At 34.6% G+C, this 13,501-nt stretch overlaps 1 protein-coding gene across 1 annotated transcript; it reads right to left on the bottom strand.

Moving 5' to 3' along the window:
• Positions 1-5,252: 5,252 nt before the first annotated feature.
• LOC143561068 (ATP-dependent zinc metalloprotease FTSH 4, mitochondrial-like) lies at positions 5,253-12,791 on the bottom strand. The gene is made up of 7 exons (XM_077049216.1): positions 12,606-12,791; positions 12,285-12,372; positions 11,935-12,204; positions 9,692-9,937; positions 8,624-8,748; positions 7,015-7,491; positions 5,253-6,289 (listed from the first exon to the last, which is right to left on the bottom strand). Exons 1-7 carry the CDS (start codon positions 12,630-12,632, stop codon positions 5,396-5,398), a joined length of 2,127 nt encoding a protein of 708 aa, XP_076905331.1. The 5' UTR covers positions 12,633-12,791; the 3' UTR covers positions 5,253-5,395.
• Positions 12,792-13,501: the final 710 nt, after the last annotated feature.

The following is a 13,501-nucleotide window of genomic DNA, read 5'->3' as shown; positions in this document are numbered from 1 at the left end:
ACTAGCATAGGCGGATAATTTAGTTTATATCAATATGACACTTACTCATTTTTCAAGCCTATCTACACATCAAGCAATGATCTTGTTGCTTTTGATATACTATTTCCATGTGCTAGAATCGTTAAAGATAAATTCCTATCATTTTCCAAATGTCGGATCAATTTCTCAAAATTTTCTCAAAATTATATAATTTTATATTATCCGACTCCCTCTAAACAGGAGCTCCCTCTAAACGGGAACACATATTTAAAACATTTTCTAATTTTAATTAAGATAAAATCTTTTTGGCAAGTCAATTGACTCATTTTTGTTTTTCTTAAAAAAACAAAAGAAAAATCTTTTTGGTGAGTGGGAGGAACAAATATCTTTGGTTTTGGCACATAACCAACTCCATAGACCATTTTATCCTCGGGAGGGGTATTGAAACTAAAGTGATAAAGGAATGTGTAGTTGTCATTGAAAGGTGATGGAATAGCCACAAATTCATAATCCCAAACAAGTCTTTTGTTTCACCCCCATATATGCTCCAATGATGTCTTTTAACTTATCAGATACCATCTCAAAATTTTCCACGGTTATTTTTCTTTGAGATAGTCCTAGTTCAAGTTTCTCAATTTTGCATTTACCACTTAGAAACGAAATTGAGTTAGATGAAGCTGGCTGACTTATTGAAGTCGTGAAGGCCTTGTTGGTATCATTGTGAGAAATGTACAACTTAACATCGTCGACAGGGTAAACGGTTGGATGTCATTGACTGAGGAAAGTAGAGCTAATTCCAGAACTTGTAGAAATACCAGCTTGGTTCAGAGAGCTAACATGATTGTTCAACCTAAGCATGTCATCCATTTCAAAAGACTTAATGGTGGAGATCAAGTCTTGTAGAGAAATAACACTCAGATTGGTTGTTCTCTTCATGGTAATGACACTGCTATTCCAAGTGTACGGTAGTGAATTCAGCAGCTTGTAGTTAATATGTGACATGTCATTGTTGATTCTGGCACTTTTCATCTTGGTAATCAGCTTCTCAAATCTCCCAATGAGATTTCCAACAGTCTCTCCTTGAACATGGTTGAACATGTTGAATTCTCCTTTCAACATTTCCTTTCTGATGTTCCTCATCTCAAGATTGCCTTTAAATTTCTCAACCAAGGCATCCCAAAGTCCTTTGGCAGTTGTACTCTCTCTCAACATTTGAGCTATATCAGCAGATAGACACACACTCAACACACCATAAGTCTTTTCATCTTCAAGAAGTAGTTTCTTATCATCATCCCCATAACCTTCAAGGGGGTATCAATGGGTCCTTCATGTGTCAAGGTTATGGGCTTGTGAGTACCGTTCTCAATGGATCTGAGAAGAGCATAGTCGGTCATTCTTATGTAGTGGTGGTTCCAACCTCATTTTCCAACATTAGACAATTTTTCAACATCTCAGGATCGTTAGCCATCTTCTCAAACAAGTTTGGAATGAAATAGTTGCTACCCAAAAGCTCTAAGTACAAACGGGTCGAATTTGTGATGAATTGAATCGAATTCAAAAAGAATCGAATCGAATAGTCAACAGATCGAATGGAATTTGAATCGCGAAATAAAAATTTGAATCGAATTGAATCAGAAAGTCAATTCGATTGGTTTTGGATTTCGATTCGATTGGTTTGCAAACTCGATTCGAATAGTTTCCTGAAGTACAATTTTCACTTTATGTACGAATTTTCACACAAGTACGCTTTTTACAACTCGATTAATCTAGCAAGGAACCCGATGAACACTTTGTTAATCTTCAAACACAAACTTCCAAGCTTAACCAAATAAACTTCTTGAATCCAAACACTTTCAAGAACACAAGAACACCCTTTTTCAAACCGGTATGCTTTTAGTAACACTTTAACACCTATTTCAAGCTTGTAAACAAACAAGTAAGCCCGAAAACCCACTTCAACACTTGAAAACAAGTCTCAAACATACAAACAAGACCAAAATCCAAGGTTGTGACTCAAAAACTACAACTAGTATAGCCGAAAGCTCTGATACCAATTGTAGGTCCTATTAGCGGGTCAAACAACTAGTTCTTGAATCAATCTCTAACTGCAAGCTAGCAGAAATCACTTGTAGCCAACTGAGATCTCGGATCTTGTTAATGTTTTGTTTTTTACCCGAAATAGAAAGGAAGGGAGAGAGTGGAGAGAGTTGGTAAGAGGATTAGATTGAATTTTGCAAAAGGTTAGTTCTAGTATGTGCATGCTTCACCTTATATATGTGAAGGCATGCCATAATAGGCTTTCGTTATATTGGCCCAATGGGTTCTAAATACATGACCTCAGGCCCAAACATACATTAAGCAACCCGACAAGCTAATAAAATACATCGTAAATGGATCAAACAAATACAAAAGACTAATATACAAAACGGAGCCCTACAAAACGTCACAAAAATAACATTTCATATATACACACACATATAAATGTTCCAAAAGTAATATTCTATTAAAAAAACTTGGTTCATCGGGATGGACCCTACAGTGACGACATTTCTTGTCAGTAGAGATGCCTTGTAGCGTGACATTCTTTTCTTTAGCAACATATATAGAAACACCATATCATAGTAAGTGGGAGATAAAGAAATATGGCACCAAATGAACTGTATAATCATAACATGTCGTCACTATATGTTATTTCCATTTAATTTCTTATTTTGTTTTAATTAAACTCCGAGTCATCTCATCTCTACTCCTAAGACGACGTGATGTCGCGTAATATGGTTTTTAATTTTTTTATTTTTGTAATAGCCATAAGCAAAATGATGTCGTATTGAGTAACCTGTTTCGTCGGCGCCATAGGCTCCATCGCTAGTAATGTTTTATCACAAGAGTCACAACACCAACTCACAAATTACACACAAACCCACCACCGTGTCTCTCTCGCAAATTCAGACCCTAACTTCGTCGTCGGCCTACGCAACCACGATGGGGTTTTCCCCAAATTTAGTTATTTTTAGCTCAAATTTGTGATAATTAGATTTTTAGGTGATTTTTGAAGAAATTTGGATGAAAACATAACGATCCCTCGTCTCCATGGCCAATTTTTGAATGCGTAATATTTAAATTAGTGATATGGTTTGACCAGTTTTGCGGCGTAGCTTGTTGCTCGTTTTCCAGCCTCTATATTGTTATTGGATCCTTTTATGAAATTATATAATAGCATATTTGATGTGGTTAAGAAAAATAGATTTTCCTTTTTTTTGTTATTTTTATGTTTTTTCTAGAGTATCATGGTAGAAGTTTCAGAAATAATTATACCTAGATTCTTGCTTCCTAACCATACATATACATGTGAGTTGATTAACGCATCGAACTATATTATTGTATATGAATATGCATAACCACTTACTTGTATAATTTAATACTTGTTTGGAAGGGTAGAAAGGCTAGTCGAACGTCTCACACAAAGTAGCGTGGTGAATTCTAAGCTAAACTGTTACTAAGAAATAATGATTTCAGAACATAACTTGATTAATTATATATGGTACATGCCTAATTCACTTGATTGTGTGTATCTTCAGCTAAATATGTCGTAATTACTAGTTTTGTACATTAATATTAGATCCAAGTTTGATATGAAATACATAGTCGTGTGTAGTAATATTGAGTGGCTTAGGTAAGTGGCATTTGAGTCACGCCTATTAGTGAATTTTTGCATACTCGTGTGGTACCAAATTACTTGAAATGGATACTTATGTCACATGGCTATGAAGATTGAATGTACATAGTTAGGTGTTATTATGCTATTAAAATCCAATTTATCCACAGTGACTTACATAGTTACATGCCTATGTAACGTTGGATCACATAACTGTTTTTAATAAGTAAAACATTATTTAAACGTAACATTTTAGTTAGATTGTTGCAAATGTAAATCCTTTAAAAAGTAATTTGCTACGTGAATTATTTGTAAAAATGCATGGACCATTTTTGGCGTACTCTAACGCATTGAATATTGTTACGAAAAATATGAAAAATGTTTACATAATATGAGTGTTAATAGATTCCAAAACAAAAGTGTCATGACACGATTGGACGACCGGATTTTGTCTGCTTCTAAATAGGTCAAAACTCAGCTTTGCAGTAACAAAGAAAATGGTATTTAACCAAGAAAAAGAAGAAAATCGAAAATCACTCATATTTCTCACGTAAGATCAGGGACTTTGACATTTTATTAAACCAGCTTTGGTATTTTTGGAAAAACGTATGGGTCTTATGATACTTTTAATGTTGGCATAATATGAGTGTTAATATAATAGATGCATGCATGGTCAACCGTAGCATCAACCATGGCACTTTTTTTTGCTTGAACCCACCTCGGAATGCACGTCATGGTCGCCAACTCGATCATGGAAAGCATTTTAAGACATTGCAAACGACAGCCAATCCGTTACATATATCAACCATATGTCTTTTGTTGATTTGAGTTTTGAGATAACTAAATTTGAATATGGGAGTCTATTTAAAAATACATTCAACTCATATTATGGTTATGTCACCAACAAGTAGGGCATAAATAGGGTTGCAAACGGACCGGACAAGACCTTTTCCGTGTTCGTCCACTAAACTTTTTGTCGGACAAACAAACGGGTTCACGAACATTCTACCGAACGAAAATTTGTGTCCGTGTCCATCCATTAAGGAATTAAGTTTGCCCATGTTCGTTCGTTAATATTGTAAACGGACGCTAACAAACATCAACGAACCCCAATTGACAAACAAACACACGGACTCTAATGGACAAACGAGCACTAGCAGAAACTAACGAACATTAATGACCAAGCATACATAAACGACTCTAATGAACAAACAAAAATAAACGACTACATATTAATTTCAAAAAGAATAATCATTATTGGAGGCTACGAATGGACGTTGCCGAACATTTACGAACACTATTGAACGAATGCGGCCTCTGTTCGTGTTCGTCCGTTAAACTTACCGAACGTAATTATTTTGTTCACGTCAAGTTCATTTATTATACGAACGAATATAAATGAACTTCTCCGAACGAACATCCAAACGCCCGGTTCATTTACAGCCCTAGGCATAAATGACTTCAAATAAGACATTCCACGACTACTCTTCATGATATTAAACAGTGACTTCAAATAAGGTATCTAAGCAAGCTATGTTAAATCCTCTTTTCAAACAAGGATACTAAATGGCATTAAACATTAATATTATTCAAATAGAGGGAGGCAAAAATGCTACACTTTTGCTAAATTAAAATTATCTGACTTTCTTTATGTCCAAAGATTACTCAAACCTATGTGTCATCATCCATAAAGATCAAGTGTATAAGCACCATTACATAAAATATGCACATTAGTTCAAAATTATTACAAACCATCAAATACTAAGACCCCACCGGAGCAATACCTTTCGCCTTGGCTGCAGCCGTAGCAGCACTGGCGGCAGCCGCTGCTGCTGCCACCGCTGCATTCGGTGCAGACTGTGACTTCACTTGACCAAGTTGCCGCTCCTGCTGATTCGCCTCCGATTTCATCTTCGCAAGCATTTCCTTGATCTGTTTTCCAGACAACGTCTCGTGCTCAAGCAACGCATTTGCAAGAGCGTGGTGCTCGTTGCTATAAGTAGTCAAAATATTCTTCGCGTTATTATATGCGCGTTCCAACAATTCGCGAACCTCTTTTTCAATCAAAAGTCGAGTCTCGGTACTCATGCTTTTTCCGTTATCATCATAATCATGAGCCACAACACCGACCTCTTTACTCATACCATATTTTGTGACCATCGCGCGTGCAAGATTAGTGGCTTGTTCAAGATCCGAAGACGCACCCGAAGTAACTTCATCTTCACCAAATATTAACTCTTCAGCAACGCGTCCCCCCATACAAACATCAAGGCGGGCCAGCATTTCTTTTCGTGAAACACTCGTTTCATCTTTTTCAGGCAGTTGAGCCACCATGCCGAGAGCCATGCCACGTGGCACAATGGTCGCTTTGTGTACAGGGTGGGCCCCATCGGTGTAAATAGCCACAAGGGCGTGACCGCCTTCATGATATGCGGTTAACTTACGAACGTCATCCGATATAACAGCTGATTTGCGTTCACTGCCCATCATTATTTTGTCTTTGGCATATTCTAGGTCATTCATGCTTACGGATTTAGCACCGTCCATGGCCGCCTTGAGAGCAGCAACGTTGACCAGGTTTGCCAGATCAGCACCAGAAAATCCGGGTGTTCCTCGGGCGATCACAGCCAAATCCACGTCATCTGCCTTTAAGATCTGTTGGCAAAGAATTCAACAACAATATTTAGCAGATATTAGTCATGTCTAACCCCTTTTTAAGGTACTTTAGTTTATACCTGTTTTACCCTTCTCAAATGTAATACTTCTTAATGCTATTTTAATTTGGTAAATTTAATTGTTGCTTAAATCACAGTTTATGAACTCTCTGCGATTAGAAAAAATTCCATTCACATACATACAAATGTAACTAAACTATAAAGTGTGATTATTTCTTGCTATTGTAAATTACTCAAAAGATGATTTTTTTTTATTGTTCTTTTGCTTTATGAATTTAACATGTATTTATGAGATACTGGAACTTATTTTTATATCAAGTAAACGTGATTTATAAAGTTTAATTATATTCTTATTTTAGGTTAGCTATACGCCTCTAAACTCATGTATCCAAAAACTAAATTAGAAAAAATTAAGTTTCTTAATTATTAAAATATAAATAAATTAAACCTTCATACTTATATTAGACGTTCTGAAAAAAAAATAACATAATTCGTAAACCTAGATAAAAAAGTACTTAACCACATAAGGGTGTAAATCTAAAACTTTAGAAAAATGTTAATGGTATAATAAACTTTATAATTGCGATTTGACTAAACATGTACATTCTAAAGTTTGAGAAATATAAGGGTAAAATAGTCATATTATAGGAGTGCATACGATATTTAAAGTTTTTAAGGGTATAGATGATATCCACCATAAACTACCTTTGACATGTGAGATTCCATGATCTGCCTCCTGCCTTCAACATCCGGATTGGGGACCACCACGCGTCGATCAAATCGACCAGGTCTGATCAGCGCCTTATCCAATGACTGCGGGAAATTAGTTGCAGCAATGACAATAATGCCCTCGTTTTGTTTAAACCCATCCAACTCGACAAGCAACTGATTCAAAGTCATCTTCATGTACTGTTGGTCTTTAGGGTTACGGCTTCCACCAATGGCATCTATCTCGTCTATAAAAATAATGCATGGGGACCGTTTCTTTGCAGCAGAAAAAAGATCTCTGACCCTGCGGGCCCCGACACCGACAAACATTTCTTCAAATTCACTGCCACTGCATGAGAAAAATGGGACACCTGCTTCTCCTGCTATAGCCCGGGCTAACATGGTCTTCCCTGTCCCAGGCGGGCCCACAAGTAAAACACCTTTTGGTAGCTTTCCACCAAGACGAGTGAACCGCTTCAATAAGTGAAAACTATATCAGCACACACGTATATATATACATACATACATCTACATATAAGTAAGGCGTGTAGGCTTGTAAACAAACCAAATGAGCACAAATGAGGCATGTTCCTCTTCGTTTGTTAAAAAAATGTGTGTTTTCGTGTCCGTTTGTGTTCATTGTTAATGGTATAAACGAACACAACTAATTATAGATGAACGAACATAACTGAGTGAAAAGTAATTAAACTGGACCTAAGAAGATATAACTAGACTAAACTGTAATTGATGGTAATGCAATTTTATAAAACTAGACTAAATAGTAATGGGCCTAAATTTTTTTAGTTGCTATGTGAACAAATGAGCATAAAATAAAATAAACTAACGTAAACGAATTTAAACGAACGAACTTTTACGAAAATAAATGAACGAGAAACGTGTTCATGTTTATTCATTCCAACTGAACAAAAAACTTTGTCCATGTCCATTCGTTTATTTAATAAACGAACTTCACGCTGAACACTTCACAAATGGTTCACGGAACGTTCAGTAATTACAGGACTAATGGTTTGGGATTTAGTTAACTCAGTTTTTTTAGAAAACTTGGACCTAACATCATATGTGTCACTTGTGGTTAAACTGCATGTTAGGTTAGCTGTAAACTTCAAAATTCATTAAAAACAAAAAAAAATTATAAATGCATTGATTAAAAAATACAAATTAACAATCAATAGTATGCACTAATCAACTGCCCCACCCAAAAGAATTAATAATATGTTAGAATAAACTAGAAGAACAGGAAGAAAGAAAATTTAGTGGGAATTTTTAATCTTCAACTTATATAAACAGTAAGAATAAACACAAGCAATAAATAAAGTTTAACAGTTCCTGACTTAAATACGTTAAAAACTATTTTTTAATATAAACTGTCTTTTTCAAATTATATGTATATAATTAGTCCAGCACGATTAACCAGTTTTATAAAACCATCGAGCACAAAAGGAACCACAGAATGTGAACCGCCAGATTTCCCGAACCTAAAATGGTGCACGCTGGACAAGCAACCTCTTTTTAGGTTTGGTTGGCGGTTTTTAATAGTCCTTATACAAGAAAGTGAAACCTCTTCACTCTTTCGAATTTTTACTACCTTAGGGTCGCGAAGATAGTAAACGATTTCTTCGAGCTCAGATTTTGCCTCATCTACACCCTTCACGTCACTAAATTTTGTGTTAGATTCCATACTAGGCTGCACCTCATCATGTAGACCAAGGCCTGCATTGAAACAAGATATCAAATAGTACATGTGGTTGAGGTCATTAGTGTAACTGCATTACAATAGTAATAACGACAATAAAAATAATAATGATAATAATAATAACAGTAGTAATCTTGTTATTGCTGCTACTATTTTTATATACTAGAGTAAATAATTCAGATTATTCCTGTGGTTTGCCTATAATGCAAGCTTGGTCCTTAAATTTGAAAAATTACATGCATGCTCCCAATGTTTTCAAAGAGAAAAACAGATGGTCCTTGGAATAGATGGAACAGATGGTCGTTGGCTTTTCCAGTTAACTTGGTGTGAAATGACCAAAACTCCCTTAATATTAGAAGACAAACAAATCCTAATAAAATAATAGATATTACATAACATATCCAATCATAATATATATTATAACTATAATATATGCTTATTTAACCCGCCCCACCCCCACCTCCCTTCTCTCTCCCTCTTCAAAAACATGGGTCTTCTACATACAGCCACTACAACCTTATCCTGCTACCAAACCACCAGTCCCGTTGTTTAGCTTCTCCGGCCAACACCACCTTATCCTGCTAGAAAAGGTGATGGTGACAGAAGAGAACAAGCGGCTAAAAGTGGTAGTGTAGAGGCCAAAAAAAGTGGTGGTGGCGGGAGAAATCAACGGGTTCGAGAGATAAAGAGAAAGAAAGAAGATGGAGTAGTGAGAGGAGAGTTAGATATGCATGATATAATCATTATTTCATTATTAATAATTTTCTTTTGTCTTTTAGTATTAAGGGTATTTTAGTCAGAAAACTAACACCCAGCCACTCCAAAGACCATCCATGTCACGCTTCAGAAATATTGGGGGAGCATACATTTTATTTCTCAAACTTAAGAACCAGACTTGCAATATAGGAAAATCACAAGGACGATTCAAGTAATTAGCTCTATATTATAATTTATTAATACCTTTGGTGATTCCTCTATCCTCAATGAGGGCTCCTACACCAGAAATAAGTAGAAAGCCCATGCCAAGAGCACGAACGGTTCTCCACAATTGTTCTTTAAAATGACCTCCTTCAGTAGCCACCATATGTATGGGAGCAGCAGCAGTTCCTAATACACCCTCTTTTGTTGATTTCCCGACATTTTTAAAAGCTGAAAGCGCACCTATATTCTCCTCATCGAATGTTGAGTTACCCGAGCTTGCCATTCCTGTAATTTAAGGTTTAATTAAGGATAATTAGTATTATTAAATAATAGAGAACTAAGATAGAACTCAAATACTGAAGCTTTAGGTTTGAAATTAAAAAAAATATATATTGATTTTTAAAAATACAAGAAATGAAGTAATAAGATAGACCTCAACTATTAAAGTTCTTCGCTGCAAATTTTGGTGATTAAAGATAAATGAATCTGTGAATGTGGTAGACCATATTTACATTTGTTCAACAATCAACATAGTTTCCACCATATACGTGTTAAAATTGTTGAAAAGACTTGAATTCAATTTGTAACTCCATACAAACTTTGAAAAGACTTGAATTCAATTTGTAACTACATACACACTTCAGAACGATGAAATAACTTGTTTTTCTTGTAGACAAATTCTGAATTGTAATATAAAAAAAAAAGATGTAAAGCAAAGCTAAAACCATTAGTGGATACACACAATTTGGATCAAAGTACAAAAAACTAACATTTCAGTTGTAAATTATGATGACATAAAGATGTCATGTCAGAAATTTTAATAATCAGACAGCAGTCATATCAATAAAAATTCCATGCTCAGAATTTATTTCAGAAAAGGTACTTCTACTTTTTGAATTAACCAACATAAACTCCTTTGGAAAAAGTTCATTTTTTTGCAAAAAGTTATCACTACTTGCAATGTTTCACGATTAATATTCAAAAAAAAAACAAGAGAGAATATATAGATAAACTTAGTGTTAAATATTTTTTAAATTTTTTTCATGTTTGAGGAAGAGAAACAAGCATTTAGAGGGTTCCCCTTAAAACTGTTATATAGACACTTAATATTACATATAACAAACACTAGATAACAAAAACGTCAATATTTAATATTGAAATGAAACGAACCACTTGCTGATCTACCCACATGTATCATGTTCCCCTTCAAAGTGTCATATTAACAATTTATTTTATTTTACTACTGATACAGGTGAATGTCAAATCTAAATCCTTGTCACTTCTACTGGTAATCTCTTGTAGTAAAACTCCAAAATGAAAACTTTTTTAGCTTTCTTAAATACTCGACTCTCGTTAAAACAAGTTTTATACTAGTGGTTAAAACACACCGCACTGCTAAGACAAAATATTATTATAGACCTTCAGTAAATTTACATCACAAAATGAGATGCTACATCCTCATGTTGAGAGAACAAACACTATTGATACGTTACAACCTTTATAATTAACAACTGTTCTTTATTATTTTAGACACAGTCATACAGAAAGCATTCATCTTTAAGGTATGAACCTATAAACACATCCAAAAGGACAATTGCTAACTAGAGTGTTGTCCTAAAAAGATGCAAAATTTCAGCATATGTTAGTTTTTGTGAGTTAGACGTTCATTTTTCCATTGTGTGTTTTGTGTCTAAATTCTCCCTACCCATGTATATACATTTTGTGAGTTTTGAACTATATAAGTACAGCATTTCATTGCTTTATTTGCTTAAATCTTAAGTTTTAAGCTGTATTCATCATTAATTTGTGGCTTTAAACACATAATTTGTCAACAAATGAGTTTCTTGAAGCGTGTTGCTTAAAATTCTTGTTTTAAATTCAATCTCACTGATAAGTATAACTACGTCCTTGACTCAATCTCAAAAGATTACTAATATGGAGAACAATTTATTCAGATTTTCAAGAAACAGGTATCTTAAAATACGTGACTTGCTTAAGCTCTTGCAGTTAAATTCTTTTGATAGCACTTAATTATATCAAGATCAAATCTTTTAATTCAAATCATTACCTTATTGTAAACTTAAGCATTAAAACTTTCAAGAAATGAGTTATCTTAAAAAAAATGCTTTAAGCTCTTGCTGTCAACACTTATCATAGCTACTTGTATTTTGAGTTCAGATAATTATCAACACTTCTCAAATTTCAAAAACCAAGACATGACCATTAAAATATCTTTATAATACTAATCATGCCTTTTAGGTGCATTAATATAATTAACTCACCTCTTTGCAAAGTCCTGAGCAATTCACTCTCATCCAATCTATCAACCTTAACCAACGCCTTCACATACTCCTTAAGCGCAGCCGGATTAGTATGCAAAGAAGGTTGACTTTCAAAAAGCCTAATAACCACTTCCGGATCATTCCTATGATAAAGCTCTCTAAGATAAGCCGCATTAGTCGATCCATCTCCATCACGGTCACGAAACTTTTGCGCAAAACTCCCCACATAACTGGACTGAAACCTTCTTTGATAGTTCGGAAGCTTATTCGCTACAAATAGAAAACTCTCAACAAAAATGCAAATATAAACCAACATAAAGCATTTATTAAATTATTAATATATTATACACCTGCATCAAATCTGAACTTCTGGGAAGTGAGATAAGACCTAGCATACAGGCTTTTCGCAAGGCCTAGCTTCGGCCGTTGCTTCGAGACCTGTATAGGCACAAAACAAAGTAACCCATTAAGCAATTAGCAAACTTAATGAAAATAAATTGTGTAAAAACCCTAAGGGATGAATAAGGCTAGGGTTTCCGTACAATTAAGCGCAACCAACAAAGTAATAACCAATCAAAGACGAATCGGGTAATGGGTAACCCGTAATAACAAAGATTGGATGATTTGAAGCAATAAAAAGGTGAAATTTATTTATAATAATTGAGATATACCTCAAGAAGAAGGCGTTTAAGAACCATAATTGGTTGGATTAGGGGTGGAATCGATAGATAGATAGATAGATAAATACGGTTGAAGCAGCCGTTAAGCGAGGAAAAGTGATCGGGTTGAAGGTTTTAGGGGCCTCACAGAACAGGAGGGAGAGTGGTGGTTGTGGATTCTGTGAAACTGGTTTCTTTCTTGTGATTTTTATTGGTTTGCTAGTTTTTTTTTATATATTTTCCTTTTTTACAAAATAGCAAAAATGTTTATATTAACACTTTTTGTTAAAAGATTACTCTATAAAATAGTAACCAATTTGAAAGTTGTTTCAATCAGATTACTGATAAAAATTTTTGTTCCAATCAAGTCATTGAACTTTTATTTTTATTCCAATCCTATATATTTTACCTGGATAACAGGTAATCTAGGTTTTTTTTAATTTTTCAATGTTTTTACTTTGCATAATAACATTTAAAGGTTGCGAAAATTAGTAAAAATGCGAAATATAATTTTAAATTTTCAAAAATTTACAAAAAAAAGTTCGGAAAATTGCAATAAATTGCAAAAATTGAAAAAAAAAATAAAAAAATGTTCAAAACGAGTCGGAACGGGTTAGGGTCAACATGTTCGGGTTAGAACGGGTCAAGATCGGAACTGGTAAAAAAGGGTTTCGGGTCAGCTTTTTTTTTTACCAACGAATCAGCGCGTTTTCAACACGTTACAGCTCGTTTTAAAAGCAAAAGCTCGTTTAAGAGATTTTTTCAGTTCGTTTCAACACTTAACAACTCGTTTAAGCGATTGTTCAGCTCGCTTCAGCACTAACAGCTCGTTTAAGCGATTTTCAGCTCGTTTCAGCACCTGACAGCTCGTTTAAGAGAAACGAGCTTAAACGAGCTGTCAGGTGCTG

The sequence above is a fragment of the Bidens hawaiensis genome, unplaced genomic scaffold (assembly GCF_021521415.1).
Source record: "Bidens hawaiensis isolate Kalapana, Puna unplaced genomic scaffold, B.hawaiensis_p1.1 tig00020528_1, whole genome shotgun sequence".
NCBI classification, from domain to species: Eukaryota; Viridiplantae; Streptophyta; class Magnoliopsida; order Asterales; family Asteraceae; genus Bidens; species Bidens hawaiensis.
This window is presented reverse-complemented; position numbering and strand designations above follow the sequence as displayed.